Below are 19171 nucleotides of genomic sequence, written 5' to 3'. Positions count from 1 at the left end.
ACCCTAGTGGAAAGACACAGGAAAAGGCTACTAAGAACATCCCGAAGCAAAATGTCACCCATAAGGGTGATCAACGTGTGGAGGACTCTGTCTTAAAGCCCGATTCTACGCCTAGCGACAAAGGTGAAGTTAAAGTTTTGGGTGGATCCACTAGTGGTCAAAATAGGATGAAGGGAAAGTCCGGCAAGGAACCATCGTCTCCTGGACAGGATTTTTAAAAAATATGTTCTAAAGGTCCGGCCAAATGCATCTTAGAATGCTTTGGGTCCAGCCAAAGGTGTTGAGTTTAAAGAATAGCCCCAAGGCTAGGATTTGAAATAATTCGTATGAATGTTCGTTATTGTATCGATAATGTTTTGTTCTACATCTAACAGCTAATGTTTCTCTATAGGGAAAAATATAATATTCAATGAATCTCCCTAGAACTGCCCTCTCTATCCCACCTCTTTTTATATTTTAGAAACAAATTAAATTTTAATTCAATTTTGTTTTATTGCTATTATAATTAAAGTACCTTGGACATAAGTAGATTTGTAATCAGTAGATTTGTTGGAAATAATTTGTGATGGTATCAAACCAAAATTTTACTTGAAAGTCAATATAAATTAACTAGCAAAGTACCCGCTACTTCGTATGCGGAAAGGGAATGAAAAAAATATTTCATATGGAAATCGTGAATACCGTATAATTAGTTGTACTATAGTTCTGAATTCCACCTCTATTCCTACATTTAATATCTAGTTTATTACCATTAAGTACTCTTCATACACATAAGTACTATTTTCCGAAATCCACACTTTAGAAAAAATGTACAGGTTCCACATGTAATTCCATTTAGAACTTTTCGAACACATAATTATATATTTTCAAGACTACCTCTATACCGTCACCTCCACTAAATTTAGTACCAAAAACCCTTTGGTCCTTCTTTCTAACTCTCTGTCAATGACCAACATTCTTAATTTTAGGTTTCCAGCTCTCTCCGTTACCGAAATTCAAATTATTCCAAATTTAGTGAATTGTCTATTCTATTAACTATTGGAATTTATGTATATTCGAGTTTCCAAAGTTGTCTCCATAGCTCAATATTACACTTCAACAGTAACATCACATCAACATAACATCAATCCTACACTCTAAAAGTAATCTTACTTCCACCAAAGTCCAAACTGTTCCAAATTTATTGATTTCGTACTCATAAGTACAAATTTCCAAATGTACCTCAACCCTTCTTTCAAATAGTCCAAATTTAAGAATTCCAGCTCTGTGTGAAACCATTCCGCACTTTTCGTACCCATATACCAAACCAATCTCAATATTACAAACCTGCTTTCAATCGTAAGTCCAAATTCAAGAATTTCAGCTCTATCTGTTCACTAAACTGTTCCATATTTGGTACCATTCTGTACTTTTCCTACACTCCCAGAGTAACCTAAGTTGCAACATTCAGGATTCGAGTTCTACCCGTTCACTAAAGTCCAAATTAACCAAATTTTTTGGTTGTCGCACCCAAAGTACAAATTTCCAAAAATACCTCAGTCATGCACTCCAATTATAACCTTAGGTCCACATTTAAAGATTCCAGCTCTATTCGTCCAACCAACATCCAATAGATCCAAATACATAGATCCAAATTGTACCATATTTAGTACTTTTCGTACTCAGGAGTTCGAATTTCCAACACTATCTCAATCCTTTGCTATAAAAGTAATTTTATTTTTAAATCCATCCATCTCTATCCTTTCACTCAAATCTAAATTGTACTAAACTTAGCACCATTTAGTACAGATAATTACGTATTTTTAAAACTACCTCATCCTACACTCCAACCTTATTTTTAAGTCCAAATATTAGGATTCCCGCCCACACAAAACGAATTGTACCATATTTAGTACCAATTAGGTCTTCTCGTATCCATAAGTACGAAATTCCAATACTTCCTTAATCTTGTAATTTTAATTCCAAATTTACGTTTCCTATCTCTGTCCGTTAAATCGAATCAAAATTGTACCAAATTTTTTTACCATTTAGTACACATAATGACGAATTTTAAAAAATTACCGACATATCTCAATTCTGCACTCAAACTGTAATATTAATTCAAAATTTCAGAATACAGCCCTATCCGTTCACATATTTGTAAGCTTTTCGGTACCATTTAGTACTTTTTGTTTCTATAATTAAAACTTTCCTTAACTATGTCAATCCTACACTCCAACAGTAATTTTAATTAAAAAATTCGGGAGTCCAGCTCTATCCGTTCACACGTAATCAAGTTGTACCAAATATAGTACTACTTAGTACACATAGGTAATATGCTTCCATATCTCAATTCTATATTCAAACATCAACCATTAGTCCAAATTATGGGTTTCCAGCTCTCTCCGTTCACCCAAATCCATCTAGTGCCGTTTAGTACTTTTCGTACACATAAATACGAGTTTCCAGAGATGTCTCTATAGCTCAATCTTCAACAGAAATCTTAATTCCAAATTTCAGGTTTTCAGTTCTATCCTTTCAAGCAACTAAATTTAGTATAATATATATCTTTCGTACCAATAAGTGCGAATTTCATAATCTACCTCAGTCATTTTAATTCCCAATTAGAAGACTTCAGCTCTATATGTTCACCTAAATCAAACTTCCACCAAATTTAGTACCATTTAGTACTTGTACAAATAAGTACGATTTTTTAAAGCTAATTCCGATTATCAAGATTCCATCTCTACACACTCAACTGAAGGTAAATAGTACGGAATTTAGTACCATTTTACACTTTTTATACACATAAGTACGAATGTCTTAAACCATTTCCGTACATCAACACCACTTCCCAACTTGTATTTCATTTAAAATGTCAAGATTCCAGCTATATATGTTCAATATCAGTGACCAACATTCCAAATTTCAGAATTCTAGCTCTTCTCTTTCGCTAATAAAAAGGGTACCATATTTAGCACCTTTTTGGACTTTTCGTACCCTTCTACTTCCAACAAAACTTTCTGCATACCCCGATCCTACACCCCCATAATGATTCCAAATTCAAATTTAAATGTACCAAATTTAGTACACAGTAGTACGAATTTCCAATACTTCTTACTAAACCCACACCCCCACAATTATCCTAAATCCAACTTTCAGAATTCCAACTCTATCTGTTCATCCACAATTCAATTTGTTCTAAATTTAGTACACTGTAGTACGAATTTCCAAAACTTCCTACATAACGCAAACCTACACTCCACAGTGATCCTAATTCTAAGTTTCAGAATTCCAACGCTATAGGTTCACTCACAATCCAAATTGTACCAAATTTAGTACACAGTAGTATGAATTTCCAAAACCTTCAACTTACCCTAACCCTACAACCCCACAGTGACCCTAAATCCAAGTTTCAGGATTACAACTCTATCGGTTCACTCACAATTCAAATTGTACCAGATTTAGTACACAGTAGTACGAATTTCCAAAACCTCCAACTTACCCTGACCCTACAACGCTACAGTGACCCTAAATCCAAGTTTCAGGATTACAACTCTATAGGTTTACTCACAATTCAATTTGTACCAAATTTAGTACGCTGTAGTACGAATTTCTAAAACTTCCTACAGACCCCAATCACCCTCACAGTAATCCTGAATCCAAGTTTCAGGATTCCAACTCTGTCGGTTCACTCTCAATTCAAATTGTACAAAATTTAGTACATAGTAGTACCAATTTCCAAAACTTCCTACATACCCCAATCCTACACCCCCACAGTGATCCTAACTCAAAGTTTCAGGATTCCAACTCTATCGGTTCACTCACAATTCAAATTGTACCAAATTTAGTACACAGTAGTACCCACCCCGCCCACAATTCAAATTGTACCAAATTTAGTACACATTAGTAAACATTTTTAAAACTTCCTACATAGCTCGATCTTACACCCCAAAAGTTATCCTGACTCCAAATTTCATGATTCTAGCTCTATTGATTCGCATAAAATTCAAATTGTACCAAATTTAGTACCATTTAGTACCCATGAATATAAATTACTGAAACTGGTTAAAAAAATTCCAAAACTACCCACAGTGATCCTATATCCAAGTTTCAGGATTCCAACTCTGTCGGTTCACTCTCAATTCAAATTGTACAAAATTTAGTACATAGTAGTACCAATTTCCAAAACTTCCTACATACCCCAATCCTACACCCCCACAGTGATCCTAACTCAAAGTTTCAGGATTCCAACTCTATCGTTTCACTCACAATTCAAATTGTACCAAATTTAGAACACAGTAGTACCCACCCCGCCCACAATTCAAATTGTACCAAATTTAGTACACATTAGTAAAAATTTTTAAAACTTCCTACATAGCTCGATCTTACACCCCAACAGTTATCCTGACTCCAAATTTCATGATTCTAGCTCTATTGGTTCGCATAAAATTCAAATTGTACCAAATTTAGTACCATTTAGTACCCATGAATATAAATTACTGAAACTGGTTAAAAAAATTCCAAAACTACGTACATTCCCAATCCTACACTCCGACGGTAATGTTAATTTCAAATTTCAGGATTGCAGCTCGATTTGTATCTCCAAATTAAATTTGTACCAAATATAGTAACATATAGTACTTTTCGTACACATGAGTACACGCTTTCAAAACCATCTCCTAAATAGACTCTACATCTCATCCCTAATTCGCATTCCAAATTTCAAGTTTTTAGCTCTATCAATTCACATGCTACGAAATTGTACAGAATTAAGTACATTTTAGTACTTGTCGTACCCTTCTAGTTCAAATTTCCAAAAACCCGTTGGTACATTTATCCTACACTCAGCGACCACCAATCCAAATTTCAGAATTCTAGCTCTACCGGTTCGCCAAATACAAATGGTATCACATTTAGTACTTTTTAGTACTTTTCGTACCGTTCTAGTACGAATTTCCAAAAACCCTTTTGTACATCTTTCTAACTTTCCATCAGTGACCCACATGCCAAATTTCAGAATTCTAGCTCTTCCCGTTCGCCTAATACAAAGGGTACCATTTTTGGTACATTTTAGTACTTTTCGTACCCTTCTAGTTCGAATTTCCAAAAACCCAGCCTTATCTCACGCCTACACACCAACACCAACCCACACTCAAAATTTCAAGCTTCTAGCTTTAGCCGTTTCGTCTGGGCGATGATCTGTCAGTCACTCACTCACTCACTCACTCACTCACTTAACACTAAGCTCTTTTATATATATAGATAATAAAAAATATAAGTCATCTTAAAAACTATTTGTATTCTAACTTAAAAATATCAATATCATCATCTGGAAAAAAATGTAAAATGAAAAAATTTATATCTGATTCCGATCTCTTCTGTGGAAAACCGCTTTACTATTGAAAAACTCTTTAAGAGCAAAAAGCATGAATGACATACATAAATTATCTGTTTCCGTACTGTAGGAATCTACCTACTACTTTTTACTATTTATTTCGATAGCATAAAGGAAAAATTTAAGTCTCTGGAACCGACATCAACAGAGCGGTTAAATTAATTCTCATAAAGAAATATATATCGAAAAAAAAAACAGAATTTCCTTCCACATAATTATTCCGACATTTTTGTGGGAAAATGTGTTCCCACCAAAAAATGTGGAGTTATTAGATGATTGTTAACAAAAGCCGCCGCAGAATTGAGTGATGTAGGTGGTGGTGGTGGTACAACAATTGGTGATGCTGCCGCTGATACAGCAGAAGCAGTAGTTGCCGCCGCATTAACAGAATCTGTCCTCATGTCTGTATTATTGGAATTTTGAATTTCTGATGATGGCACTGTTGTTGTTGTGGTTGGCGGCATACGCCGTTTGGTGCGTATAGTATTGGGCATAGATTTAGCTTGCTTTATAATATTAACCGCCAATGGCTGTTGCTTGTGGGCGGCATATTCTGCCTTGTGCAGACGCTGGCGATGTTTGTACATATTGGCACTGGAGGAGAATGTCATCGGACAATTTGGACAGGTGTATAAAGCTTCGCCGGTATGTACCGATATGTGTTCCTGTAACAAACATCAATACTACAATAAAATTTTTTCTTTTCTTTAATTTTTTTGTTTTTTGGAATTGCAACTCACTCTCAAATCTTGTTCCCGTTTGAAGGCCTTCTCACACATATGACACTTGTATTTCCTTTCACATTCATGATTTAAATAGATGTGCCGGCGCAAGGCTCGATAATTCGACGAAACTTTATTGCAAATGTGACAACGATTCTCTCCACCCACATGTTCGTGCATGAATTTCTGATGCGTTCTCAAACCGGATAAATTTCGATACCATGTATTACAGATGGTACACTGTTGGGGTTCTGGCTTGATTTCCGAATGCTCGGCCTCGACATGTTTACGCATACTGGTATTGCAACGGAACGTTTTGCCGCATTGATCGCATATCTTTTGTTTCGATATATCATGACTGGTCATGTGTTTTTGTAATTTTGCATTTGATGGCCATCTAATGACGCGGGGCGATGATGATGAATGACGTTTTGTTGAAAAATTAAAAAAATGGGGGAAGAGGGGCAAACAGAAAAGAAATTGTATTTAATATATTTTATTGTTGAGAATAGTAATTTTGTTGTTGTTGTTTTCAAAATTATACTCTCTTACCCTAAGTGGCTTTGTTGTGGGATTGGGTTGTTTATATCACAGTTAAATCTATCACAGATTTTTTAAACAGCAAAATATAATGGAAAACTGACAAAAATGTCATAATTGTATAAAATTTATAAATAATATTGTGGCCAATCTTTATGCAACTCTGCAGACTCCACCATTTAACAAATGTATATTTTTAACTTCAGTTTTTTATCTGCACATATAATTATTATCTAACATTCACTTATCACTTTAAAAGCACACTGAAGAATGAGAGCTGCAGTCATAAAAATGTTGGCCAGAATAGCAATTTGTAAAAAGACATTATAACGTATTTTGATGATGAACTTTCAATGAAAAGTGTCATTTCCGAATAACAAATTCATTTCCATAGAAAAAGAAGGATTTTCAATGGTGTGAAAGTCATCTCAAACGAACTTTTCTATAGAAAAACTGAATACGATCCGAAACGACCAGAGTCTTACTCTGCCAAGGTCTGTCACCTTAGCCTCATTGTGTAAAAACAATAGGGCTGCTACAACTTCTAAATAAGGATTTAACGGCTTATTATTATCATGTTTTTTAAATAAATTATCATGTTTTTTAATATATATCCCCAATTTTTAAGCAATTAAAATTTCTTTTGTATAAAATCGGTAAATTTAACGAGAAATAGATTATAAATTTAAGTTGTAATATATATGTTATGATATCTATCTATTGAGTTTCAGAATTGTATTTTATAGCAAACTAGCTGACCCGGGCAAACATTGCTTTGCCTTCAAATTTATTTTTCACTGCAAGTCTGGTTCCGTTTTCAAAGTCATGGCAGATTTATATTTAGAAGAAGAGCGAAAGGTGCACTTAATACTTCAATTCATCAAATACTGATTTTTGAAACAGACAAATTACACAGAAACACTCATCACACACCATAGAACATGTACAAAAAAAATTGTTCTAAATCGGTGCGGTAGTTCTTGAGTTACGGTGCAAAAACATAAAAAAAAAACTAAATATTGCGCTATCTGCCGGATGGACTTCAAACTACACAGAAACACTCCTCTCGTCACTGATTTCAAATGGAATATTACGACATTCAAAATGAGAATCCTTTGATTTTCAAATTGTATTTTTTAATTATTCAATATATGAAGCTTAATAATGGTTTTAATAATGATACTGAAATCATTCCAATGACAATGGAAATAACTATAAATAATAAAAATTATACTATTCATAAAATACCCACCTTTTTAGCATAAGAATTTCCATTATTGGCAGCATGGTGGATGATGTCTTTTCACTCTTTTTCCGAATTTGTAGTCATCAATTGTTTTAATTTAAACTATATATTTTTCACTCGATGTAAATAAATAAATTCAACACTTCACTGAACTCAAATAAAATTCAATATATAGAGCAAACACACTGTATACAGAATCATACAGATTTGATGAAGACAAAAATAAGAACTTTTTTTGATTATCCTTTAGCCTCTTTATGTCAATAAAAAACTGAATTTTTTCATTTTTTTCAATTATTTAATTTACCTTATAAATTTAAGGCTTCGTCGAACTATTCTACATTTCTCTATTTGGCTCCTGGAGTGGAAACTGCCGCAGAAGTTGACCAAGCTGACGCAGGCAACTGCTTCGCGCTCGTTACTTGATGGAGATGGAGTTAGGATCCTCTACCTCGAACTCATTAACTGAGAGGACTCACCTTGATTCGTAGGTGTCACCAGGAAAGCTGTTAGGATCCTCTACTCCTACTCATTAACTGAGAGGACTCACCTTGATTCGGAGGTGTCACCAGGAAAGCTGCTGTATTCGTCACCGTAGTGCTAATCACAGTAGTTTCTATGATGTCAAGGGTGAGTCGTTCTAGAGTCAAGGGTGAGTCGTCCTAGGGTTGATTAGGGATACTATCCTGACGAAGATGGAAGGAGCCGGTTTGCTCTAAAAGGTTGAGGAGAAGATCCGACTGTCTCTCCAAGCTTTCGTTAACGTCGTCGAGAGTAACGGGGTGTGAGGCAAAAGAATGGTCCAAAGAGATATCGTGGGTCGTCAACTTTTGGGAGGGTTGATTGAAATCTGACCTTGTAGTGTTCGAGACTGAGGGTGCCAAGGCAGCCACACCAGCATCAGTCGAAGAATCTTTAACTTTTTGAAAGTTGAGGGGTTGTTAAAATTTCACTCCATTGAAGTTGATTTTGTTGATGATTTGAGGTGGGCCATAGAAGTCGTCGGATTTAATGTCGATGTGACCAATATATTCAGCCTTATTCTGGATATACGCTATGGAGATATTTCGCTTGTGAAAAAAAATGTTCGCTTTCACATTCTCGCCTTATTCGGAATGAATAGCGAGAAGCAAAAAATGCAAGATGCCGATTCAAATTTTCGAAAATGGGGGTTGAAAAAAGATTTTTGTTGCCATATTGTAATTTATTTTGCCATATTTTGCATGTAGGATGGGTTCTGGCCTATGAAGAAGCCTATTGTTTTTGGTCTTCTCAATTGTACGATTTAGTATTATCCACAAAAAAAAATAAATAACTCTTAGAACCGCAAGCCTCCGCAACTAACTAATTTTTTTTACTCCACTAAATTCAAAATTTGTTTCACACACATTTGATCTCTACATATATACAAACAACACCGAACATCTACAGCAACCACAATAAACACTTTTATAGCAACCGTTAATGTGAATATTCAAATATTCGAGCATCAGAAAATACAGATATTTTTAAATACAGATGTTTAAAAATATGGTAAAAAACAGTTTGCAAACAATTATCAGTTCTAAACCTTTGTAGAGACAAAACTACTCGACATTTCGATGTAAAATTTTATATTTATTCTAGTTGCAGTGTTTCCTATAAGTTCTCATCAAAAAAAATGTTCTCCGAGGTACCTGGTTTTGATCATTTTTGGCCGGGTCGTATCACTGTGCTTCGTATCCACAGTGGTACGCAAAAAAAATTTGTATTTAATAATTCATTGATTTTCATTTTTTTCATTCACAAATCTCTTTAGATAATAAACTATGTTTGTTCCTCCATCTTGTGGGGGTAAACATTTTCTTTTGTGGACTATCGAAAGTTTAAAATTTTCAATTGAATGAGCTAGATATAATAGGACTATATATATTTTCTTAGAAACTTACCTTTACGTTTGTATAATTGCTGCGAGGATGTCGGAGGAATTCATCCTATGTGTCTTTTGAAAACTAAACAGAGGTTTTTAACAAGAATTCTTTTTTTTTTTTTTTAATTTTCACAATCAATATAAACTCATATATATCCTACCATTGGGATACAATTCATATAACAACGATTTATGTATTTTTTTTTTAACCAAGAGTTTTTTTTAATTCACTTTTCTTTTTTTTTACATTCACCAGACTTTAAACTTAAGAAAGGTACGAAGGGGATGATAAATCGCGTGATTATTGGGTGTTAATGTTGTAGTAAAAAATATTCGTATCTTTCGTTTCACAGTAAAGATATAAATATTGGCTACTATATGAAATAAATCCAGTGTTCCAGATAATGTGTACAAAAGGAAATTATACCGTTTTATAATTTATTATAACTGAGTTATTTCGATATAATAGTACGTTTAAATTTAACCGGATTTCGTTAACCCAGTGGGTTTCAATGGTCAATTCCTTTACATATATGTCAAATAAATCCTCATGAAGTAGGTTAACCCGGTAAAAAGTTCTAATGTATATTCCGTTTAATTGTATACATATGCATAATTCATAAATTAAAGATTTCAAATTGCAATATAACCAATTTTTCTTGCGTATTCTGAATGACAACCAAAATTCCATCTTTCTTTTTTTGGGCAATTTTTTCTTCGTATATTAAAAAATATATCTAAACAAAAACTGTAAATCCAATTATTTATGCTACGAAAGATTTTAAGACCTTACAAATCCAAGGCCAAAAAAAAATAAAATAAAAATTTTAGGAGAATTTTTTTTGTATGCAAATATCATTTTCTTATACCACACTATTATAAATATAATCATTATTTTTTTATTTTTTTTTTAATAAAAATATATAATTTGTTGTTTTAGTAAAGGAACTTCTTTACGATTATGGGCGAAGATTATACGATTGGTGTGTGTAGCAAGCAATTCGAATGTGTCTTATATAATTTCCACACAAATATGGGTTTTCCAGACAAATTTTTACAGTTAATAACGTAAGCGCATATAAGATATATATTTGAAAAAAAAAAAAAATAAGATATAGTAGACATATGACGGTTTCACTTTTTCAGTATCCCCATGGACTCTTCTTCTTGGTAATATAAAATTGATTATTTATATTTTAAATATGCCATAATTCTATATTTCTCTGATGTTGGTGTCTTCTTTGTAATATAAAATTGATTATCCATATTTTTCAAAATTTACTTTGATGCCATAATTTCTATATTTCTCTGATTTTGATGTCATCGAAAACATTTACATAGGCCCAGTTTAAAAAAAAAAAAAAACATTTCCATTAAGATATATAAGAAATATCACAATTTCACTTTCTCAGGATCCCATGGACTCTTTGTAATATTGATTATGATATTTTTAAATATTTTTTCTTTGATGTCATAATTTCTATATTTTTCTTTCTTTGATTTTCGTGTTATCGAAGAAATTTACATAGGTCCAATATTAAAAAAATATATATTTCCATTGGTCGCGAGTTCAGCAGGATTTTACACACACTGGTATGTATCCTTTTATATATCATTATTTAGGTTGTAGGATTTTGTATAAAATCTCTAACAATGCTAATATTTCTTCTCATCAAATAATCATACTTTTTTTAAATATCTTTAATATTTTTGGCGATATCCATCACGATTTTGTTTTCTCAATATAAAACAATTAAATTGTTCTAACGTCATGATATATAATTCGTTGTTGTTTTATAACATATAAATATATTTTGGCAGTTTAAATATTTCCCCTAGTCACCCCTAGCGCACACTGTCCATTATTTCAAATATAAAGTAATACTAATAATACAAATAAATATAAAAATATGGAATTGGTACTTACCTTTTATTTGAAACCACTCTGGAACCATTTAAATATATTTCGTTTTGATGGCATTGAGATTTGTTTACTCTTCTTTTAAATATGGATGATGATGATATATGTAAACAACAACTATGCATTTGTTTTGCGGTTATGTATAAATATGTGCCATATTTATGATGTGTGAGTTGTAATTCAATGTTAAGCTTACAAACTACATTTTATATAGACAAAAAATAACTACTACCTAGCTTACGTTTCCTCCATACCTTAGGTGACCTTAAGTTTATTTTTTAATTTCAAATTTGCATCATTACTTATTTTTTGGAGAAAATTGCAGAAAAAAGGTAAAGTGGACAGACAGAGGCAAAAACTTTACACAGAATCTATGTTTGTGTGTGTTTTTTTGGAGAAATTATGTTCAAAATTTATTGCAATAGAATTTAAGCAGATAGTAAAAAACAGTCCATTGATTTTTGTTGTTTTGACAAAAATCTCTAAATACCATAATCGTAAATATATAAATATTAAAAACAACAATTGAAGAAAAGATAATGTAAACATATATACAATCAACAATTCCGCAATTCAGTTGAAATTTCGAATATTGCAAATGTGAAAAGAATTCTTTTAAGGCATGGCCATTGTATATGATATATTTAACGAGGGATTTTGAAATGTTGGTGGCTGTTGACTTGTGGCGGGTGTTGGGACGGAGACATTTGATTTTGGCTGCATCAATGGCACCAATAATTTATTATCTTCATCACATTCAAAGTTCACCACATCGTCACCCTTGCGAGCCTTAATTATTTTACTGCCTTGTTTGGCCTGTCTCATAATATTGGGTGGTATGGGTTTACTACGATCCGCCTCCCATTCGGTACGATGTAAACGTTGACGATGTTTATACATATTGGCATTGGAGCAAAATGTCATGGGACAATTGGGACAGGTATATAATACCTCGCCGGTGTGTACAGAAGTGTGTTCCTAAAAAAAGAGATAAAAAAGATTAAAAACATGAATTAAAAATACAACTACTTCACTTACCCTCAAATCCTGAGCCCTTTTGAATGCCTTCTCACACATGGTGCACTGGAATTTCTTGGCACATTCATGATTATGATAGATGTGCCGTTTCAAGGCCCTCGATGTCGACGAGACCTTATTACAAATGTGACAACGATGTTCGGCATCAACCGATTCGTGAATATTTTTCATGTGCTGTTTTAGACCCGCCACATGCCTTAGCCATGCACCACAAATTTCACATTGTTGTGGTATGGGTATCGGTTTTGGTTTATCCGAATGTTCTAATTCGTGATGCTTCTTAAGGCTATAGCCACTTTTAAGAGTTTTACCACATTTATCACAGATCACCGATCGTTGGGGATCATGTACTGATTTCATGTGATCTTTAAGTTTACGATCTGTTGGACATCTGTAATGGAGATAAATAGATAGATAGAGATTTATTGAAATTTTACAAAATAGCAATGTAACTTACAAAGTTTTGTATTGAGAGAGTAGTATCCACACAAGGTTTTTTTTTTTTTTTTTTTTTTTTTTAATTCACTTTTCTTTTTTTTGTTTTGTTTTCAATTTCACCAGACTTGAATCGTAAAAAATATTACGAGGGGTATGATAATTCACGTGATTATCGGGTGTTTATGTTGTAGTAAAAATATTCGTATCTTTCGAACAGGATCGTTTCACAGTAAAGATATAAATATTGGCTACTTTTATGATATAAATCCACAGTTTTCCAGTTAATGTGTACAAAAGGAAATTATACCGTTTTTTTTTAATTTCCTATAACTGAGTTATTTCGATTCAATTGTATACATATGCATATTACATAAATTAATAATTTCAAATTGCAATATAACCAATTTTTTGCGTATTGTGAATGACAACCAAAATTCCATCCTTCCTTCCTTTTTTTTTTTTGTGTTTTAAATTTTTAGCGAGAATTGTTTTCTTCGTATATAGGGATATATTAATAAATATATCTAAACAAAAACTGTAAATATTTATTCTAGGAAAGATTTCAAGTCCTTACAAATCCAAGGCAAAAACAAAATTATACAATATATATATATATATATATATATATATAAAAAATAAATAAATTATCAATTTGAAGCCGCCCCATAATGTACGATAAACGATGAGACAGTCTGAAGAAACCCATGAATTCTAGTCATATCGGTCCATAAAAACATATAATTTCCCAGTTAAAGTTAAATAATTAATTGCTGCTAATGAACAACTGACAAATTTTGATAGCCTCTAAATGTTCTAAATCATCAAACAGAGATAAAAATACACAATCAATATGAAGGTGATATATTGTGTATGGAATCTGAAGGGAAAAACTGTATATAACGAAATCAAATCGATATGTCAATAGCTGATGAGGGCGGAATCAATCAATATTCAAACGCCTATAGGTTATTCCGTCAGCAAGGAGATTGCTTGAGGAAACTGTATATAGGACATAACACAAGTGAAAAAGGCGTTAAGTTCGGACGGGCCGAACCCCTCCACCAGAGGTATAGTGAATGGGGGGACATACACATAAGCCAATAGAATTGGGGAGTACCCTTAAATACCCTAAATATATAGGGGTAAAAGTACGTTTATTCGGCCTAACTCTAGTTTTTTTTTCTCGTTCGGTCCCACGCCACTCACACCCGCCCCAACCGACCGTGGGGGCGACCTCCCTATATCGAAGGGAACGCGAAACGCGAAACCCCATAGTCCGGACTCAGATCAGATTTTTTTTTAATTCGGTCGGTCAACAGGGTCTACAATTCCTTCGTTGATGCCTCAGCAATCCTATTGTGTAGACTTGGCCAGAATCACTGTAGTGTCCAGCTCTCATCATCAGTCAGGGCAAGATTTAGCAGCAGTTCCTCCGGAAATGTATCCACACTTTGCTCTTTGCGGTACAAGCCTGTCTATTTGGTCAAAGAGTTCCCTGCTCTGTTCCTCTAGAATATCGCGGATAGCAGAGTAAGGGTACCCGAACTACAACCCTGTCAGTCGTAAACTGATTCGCATCAGACTTGACTAGCTCGTTTTCCGTGTGAATTGCCGGGTAAACATAATGCGCTTGTAGCAGGTGCCAAGGCATCCATATCGTATCACAATCGCTTGATCTCGAAGACACGTGGCTTGTGGTCTCACCAACGATTGCCGCCGGTACTTGGTTATTAACTCCCTGCACCCCTGGAATGGGCCAATTATAATATCAAAAAATCCTTAGATTGGCGAAGGACTATAATGGACCCATGTTCGACTTTTAGGAAGTTAAAAAAAAAAAGAAAAACTCGGGATCCAAAATCTATATCTTGAAATGTATATCCTAATCTATTTGAGACAACATTCAAAATTAAAAGATATTTTCAGCTTTGTTCTGTGTTGTTTTGTTCGACCTTTTTGATTCTTATATAATAAAACAATATATTTTTTCGAGCTTGAGGTCTTTTTTATTTTTCACGATCAATATTTCGCAATTGTTTTAAATTGCATCTTCAGGATAATCTACAAACAATTTTGAAATTAATGACATTAATTACACAGAATGAAGTGACAAAATCGCTTACAAATAAACTAAAATAAACTCAGTGCAATATTTACATCCGACGACGATAGTGAAGTCTATCATAGTTTTAAGTAAACTTGATACTAGTTTATTTGTAAGCGATTTTGTCACTTCATTCTGTGTAATGAATGTCATTAATTTCAAAATTGTTTGTAGATTATCCTGAAGATGCAATTTAAAACAATTGCGAAATATTGATCGTGAAAAATAAAAAAGACCTCAAGCTCGAAAAAATATATTGTTTTATTAGATATTTTCAGCCTTTAAAATGATACCCATTTTGTATTAATCGTATCCGTAGAACCGGGTACCCATATCCGAACTTTCGGATCAAATAACCCGGTTTCTAACCCGTTTATCTAAATTCAAATATTAAGTATTTTATTGGAATATCCGAGTCCAAAACTCAATTTTTGGAATGTATCTCCTAAACGATTGGAGATAACATTCAAAATGTAAAGATATTTTCATAGCCTTTAAATGATATCCATTTTTTATTAATCGGATCCGTAGCCGAGTCTCAGTAGACCAACGACTCTCACCTCATCACCAATGACTCAAAATGTAGGGCTACAACAACTCTCAATTATCTGTGTTTAAGAAAAGCTGTCTACAAATAGTTATAGTTTTTAATTATGTGACCCTCACATGGAAGTCCATTTTTTTTACAAATTTCGTTGTGTTTATGGATCACAACATATAACAATTCTGTAAGCCTTTAAATCCTATATACAACATTTACGAATTTTAAGTGTTATAGAAAAACGTTTAATTTAAAGCTAACAAAATAATGGGGGAAACGTCAAGCTCAACTTCCCTATACAAATTGGGATATTTACATTGAATTACATCAATCTTATTGAGGATTTAAAAAGGATCTAGGCAAAAATGAAATCATCTATATCTATATTACATTTTTTTAGATTTTACCTAATATCAAAAACAAATTAAAGTTTAGATTTAAAAAAAAATAATGGGATATTAGTTTTTTTCTTAGCATTTAAAAAATTTCCAATTTCCAATAGGAAACAAGAAAAAAAGAGAGCAAGAGAAAAATATTCTTTGTTTTTATTACTAATATCACATAATATTCTAGGCCACTTAAGGTAGGGAAGCATTTGTTTTCTTTTTTTCATCGTTGTCTCAAACAACTCCAACTTTCGTTACTGTTTCTTTTTTTGCGAAATAAGACTAAGAGATAGAAAATAAAAACGAATAAGAAAAAATCGTGGTACTCACTTTTTCTTACATTCAGGACACTCGAACTTAAATTCTTCACGTGGCACATGTTTAGCAACCATATGATGTTCAAATGATGCTTTCGATGAGAATGTCTTCGAACATTTCTCACACTGGAAGGTCTTTTTGTATTTCGATTCGGGTGGATTGGGTAAATGTGTCTGTTCGTGCGCCTCCAATTGTGTCGAATCACGACATATTTTATTACATGTTTTACACTTAAAGTGTTCAGGATTATAGTGGACCATAATGTGCTCGGCCAGAAATTTACGTGTAGCAAATCGGCGACCACAACACTCGACGAAGCCGTGATCATCGTTGTGATCGAGTCGGAAATGAGCACGCATTTCACTGAACGTATGCACCAGCAGTTCACACTTGGGACAACGCAACTTCTCAAAGAACTTGGTAATGATGTTATCGTATTCGGCTTGTTGAGCTTGGCGGGCAGCAATATCTTCTTTCGACATGCGTTTTGGTTCGGATGCAGTTTTTTCACGTTTCTTGTATTTTTTCGGCGTGTTGCGTTCCTTTTTCAAAATCACAGCGAATTTCTCCGATTTGCTCTTGTCGGCCACCCAATCGGAGGCATCCGATTCATTTTCATCTTCGGAGTCGGAATTTGAGGAATCGTCCGAATCTTTGGCTGCAAAATCGTTATCATTGTCCCCATACTCGGGATCATCATCATTGTCGTCACTGTCATTTGTAAAGTCGGGTATTTCGAAAGGCGCAGCAGAACCACTCGGATCAGTGGAGCTTGGTTTGTCTTTATTCTGTTGGTCCTCTGTGGCTTCTCCTTCGGTTTTAATGTGTGTGGTCGCCGACGTTGAAGCTGCTGCGGAGGTTGAACACGAAGGTTCTTCACTTTCGTCACCTTCATTTTTAATCGTGGCCGCCAAAGATTTTTTGGAGTTACGTTTGCGGGCGACAGGGGTCTTTTTCGCTGCTAATGCTGCTGCCTTGGCTGCAGCCTTTTCAGCTTCCGATTTGCGAGGTCTACCTCTTCGGGGACGGGCAACTTCAACTTTTTCTTTATTGTGCTCCTCCTCTTCCTCTAGGGTAACATCCAAAGAAGGTGGCAACAGCGGTTTATCAGAATCTCCATCATCACTGGAATCATGATAAGTCAAAGGAGCATTATCACCAAAAACATCGGCATCGTCGTCGTCCTCTTCCTTGTCCAAGGCAGGAGAAGATTCTTTTTTAATGCGTTTGGCCCCAGTCGTTGTCTTGGGGCTTTGATCTCTCGCCGCTGCCGTACGTGTGCGTCTAACTTTAACATCCTCATTGTCATCAATATCATCGACATCACCGCCTCCTCCTCCTCCTGCCCCACCACCCATAGATGACATATCATGTTCAGTTTCCAAAATCTCTATTTGTGGCAGCAGATCCAAATCGTTTACCTCCACCTTCACTTCAGGATCAAATAAATTATTGCCCATCGACGAATGTCCCATTATGGGATCTTGTAGCATCATAGGCACGGGAGTATCTTCAGATTTGAGCATAACGACATCTTGGTGAGGTAGCGGATCATCTAGTATGTCTATGGTGTTCACGGTGCCCAAATGCTTGTGGGCCTCTTCGACTCGTTCGTACAGTATGTGAAAGTCTCGCACAACTTCCCAACATGTCATGCAAACTTGCTGCTTCTCGTCGCCATTATTACGATATGTCTGTATACACACAAAATAATTGCATTCAAGGCTGATGTTCATGGATGAAAAATCGATATGTTCGTTTTCGCGAACGAAAACTTACCTTTATCCAAAAGTGTTTGTTAATAATCGCACTTATGCCCAGGCGTGTGCCCTCCTCGGAGAATATATCCAAGAATTTGGGGCCCGGTATTGTTGGGTATTCCAGACACAGAATACACTTAACCATGTTGTTCGGCGGCGTTCGTTTGTGTGTTCTTCTTCGATTTAAGCAAACACAGATTTTTCTTTCATTCAACCACCACCACTACTCTAAAATTCTATGTATACGGATTTTCGTCAGTCGAATAAATAACAAATTTTATGTTATACGTTTAAACGCGAACAGATACATTGTCTCTATACATAGCATATGTATATTTTGTTGAATATAATACAAAAACGATTATTTAAACAAATAACAGATTAAAATCAATTTTCTTTTTCCAATTTTTTATTCTTTCTCCGCACACTGATCCACAAATTTTTTTTTGACGCTATGACGCTACATTAGCACGCCGACGATACAAGTTGGAAAACTGTGTCGGCTGTGAATGAGAGTGACGGCGTTATTAGCTCTGCAAAAATAACCATGTAGTCAGGGTTACCGTTGTGCGACTAAAGTCGCAATTTGCAACCTTTTTGATGCTCTGTAAATCGGTTTGCAACTTTTTAAGCGTTGTGCGGCTTTTCGTCCCTGTTTTTGTTAAGATGTATTTTCCTTTTTCTGTGTAAATTCAAACTGATTTGGTTTCGTCTACGTCGTTTTTCAGTTCCAAGGGTATCTGACATATTCTCGGAACAGATTTATTGACAAATTTACTTTTCTGTACGACCTTTTTTCAAGGGAACGACTGACGTTTAAATGTCAGAGTTGATTAAATGTTTTCATCGGCGGTGAACGGCGGCAACAAAA

General features: G+C 34.4%; 2 protein-coding genes across 2 annotated transcripts; both read right to left on the bottom strand.

Moving 5' to 3' along the window:
• Window positions 1–5592: 5592 nt before the first annotated feature.
• LOC133338372 (zinc finger protein 354C-like) lies at window positions 5593–6465 on the bottom strand. Its single transcript, XM_061546546.1, has 2 exons — window positions 6118–6465; window positions 5593–6042 (listed from the first exon to the last, which is right to left on the bottom strand). Exons 1-2 carry the CDS (start codon window positions 6463–6465, stop codon window positions 5593–5595), a joined length of 798 nt encoding a protein of 265 aa, XP_061402530.1.
• A 5865-nt stretch (window positions 6466–12330) lies between these two features.
• Window positions 12331–18448, bottom strand: LOC133338371 (zinc finger protein 892-like). The gene is made up of 4 exons (XM_061546545.1): window positions 18320–18448; window positions 16553–18234; window positions 12754–13144; window positions 12331–12693 (listed from the first exon to the last, which is right to left on the bottom strand). The coding sequence occupies exons 1-4, from the start codon at window positions 18443–18445 to the stop codon at window positions 12331–12333; spliced, it is 2562 nt and encodes an 853-aa protein (XP_061402529.1). The 5' UTR covers window positions 18446–18448.
• Between the last annotated feature and the right edge of the window lie 723 nt (window positions 18449–19171).

This window comes from Musca vetustissima, unplaced genomic scaffold (assembly GCF_032173495.1).
Source record: "Musca vetustissima isolate MV318-11 ecotype Yass unplaced genomic scaffold, APGP_CSIRO_Mvet_v1 utg10190, whole genome shotgun sequence".
Classification (NCBI taxonomy): domain Eukaryota; kingdom Metazoa; phylum Arthropoda; class Insecta; order Diptera; family Muscidae; genus Musca; species Musca vetustissima.
This window is presented reverse-complemented; position numbering and strand designations above follow the sequence as displayed.

Excerpts from the sequence above, each read along its gene's own strand:
- LOC133338372 (XM_061546546.1), bottom strand. The coding sequence starts at position 6,465 with ATGACCAGTCATGATATATCGAAACAAAAGATATGCGATCAATGCGGC. Across the intron at positions 6,043-6,117 it reads AACGGGAACAAGATTTGAGA|GAACACATATCGGTACATAC; the intron begins GTGAGTTGCAAT and ends TGTTTGTTACAG.
- LOC133338371 (XM_061546545.1), bottom strand. The coding sequence starts at position 18,445 with ATGGTTAAGTGTATTCTGTGTCTGGAATACCCAACAATACCGGGCCCC. Across the intron at positions 18,235-18,319 it reads ACAAACACTTTTGGATAAAG|ACATATCGTAATAATGGCGA; the intron begins GTAAGTTTTCGT and ends GTGTGTATACAG. Across the intron at positions 12,694-12,753 it reads AAAGGGCTCAGGATTTGAGG|GAACACACTTCTGTACACAC; the intron begins GTAAGTGAAGTA and ends CTCTTTTTTTAG.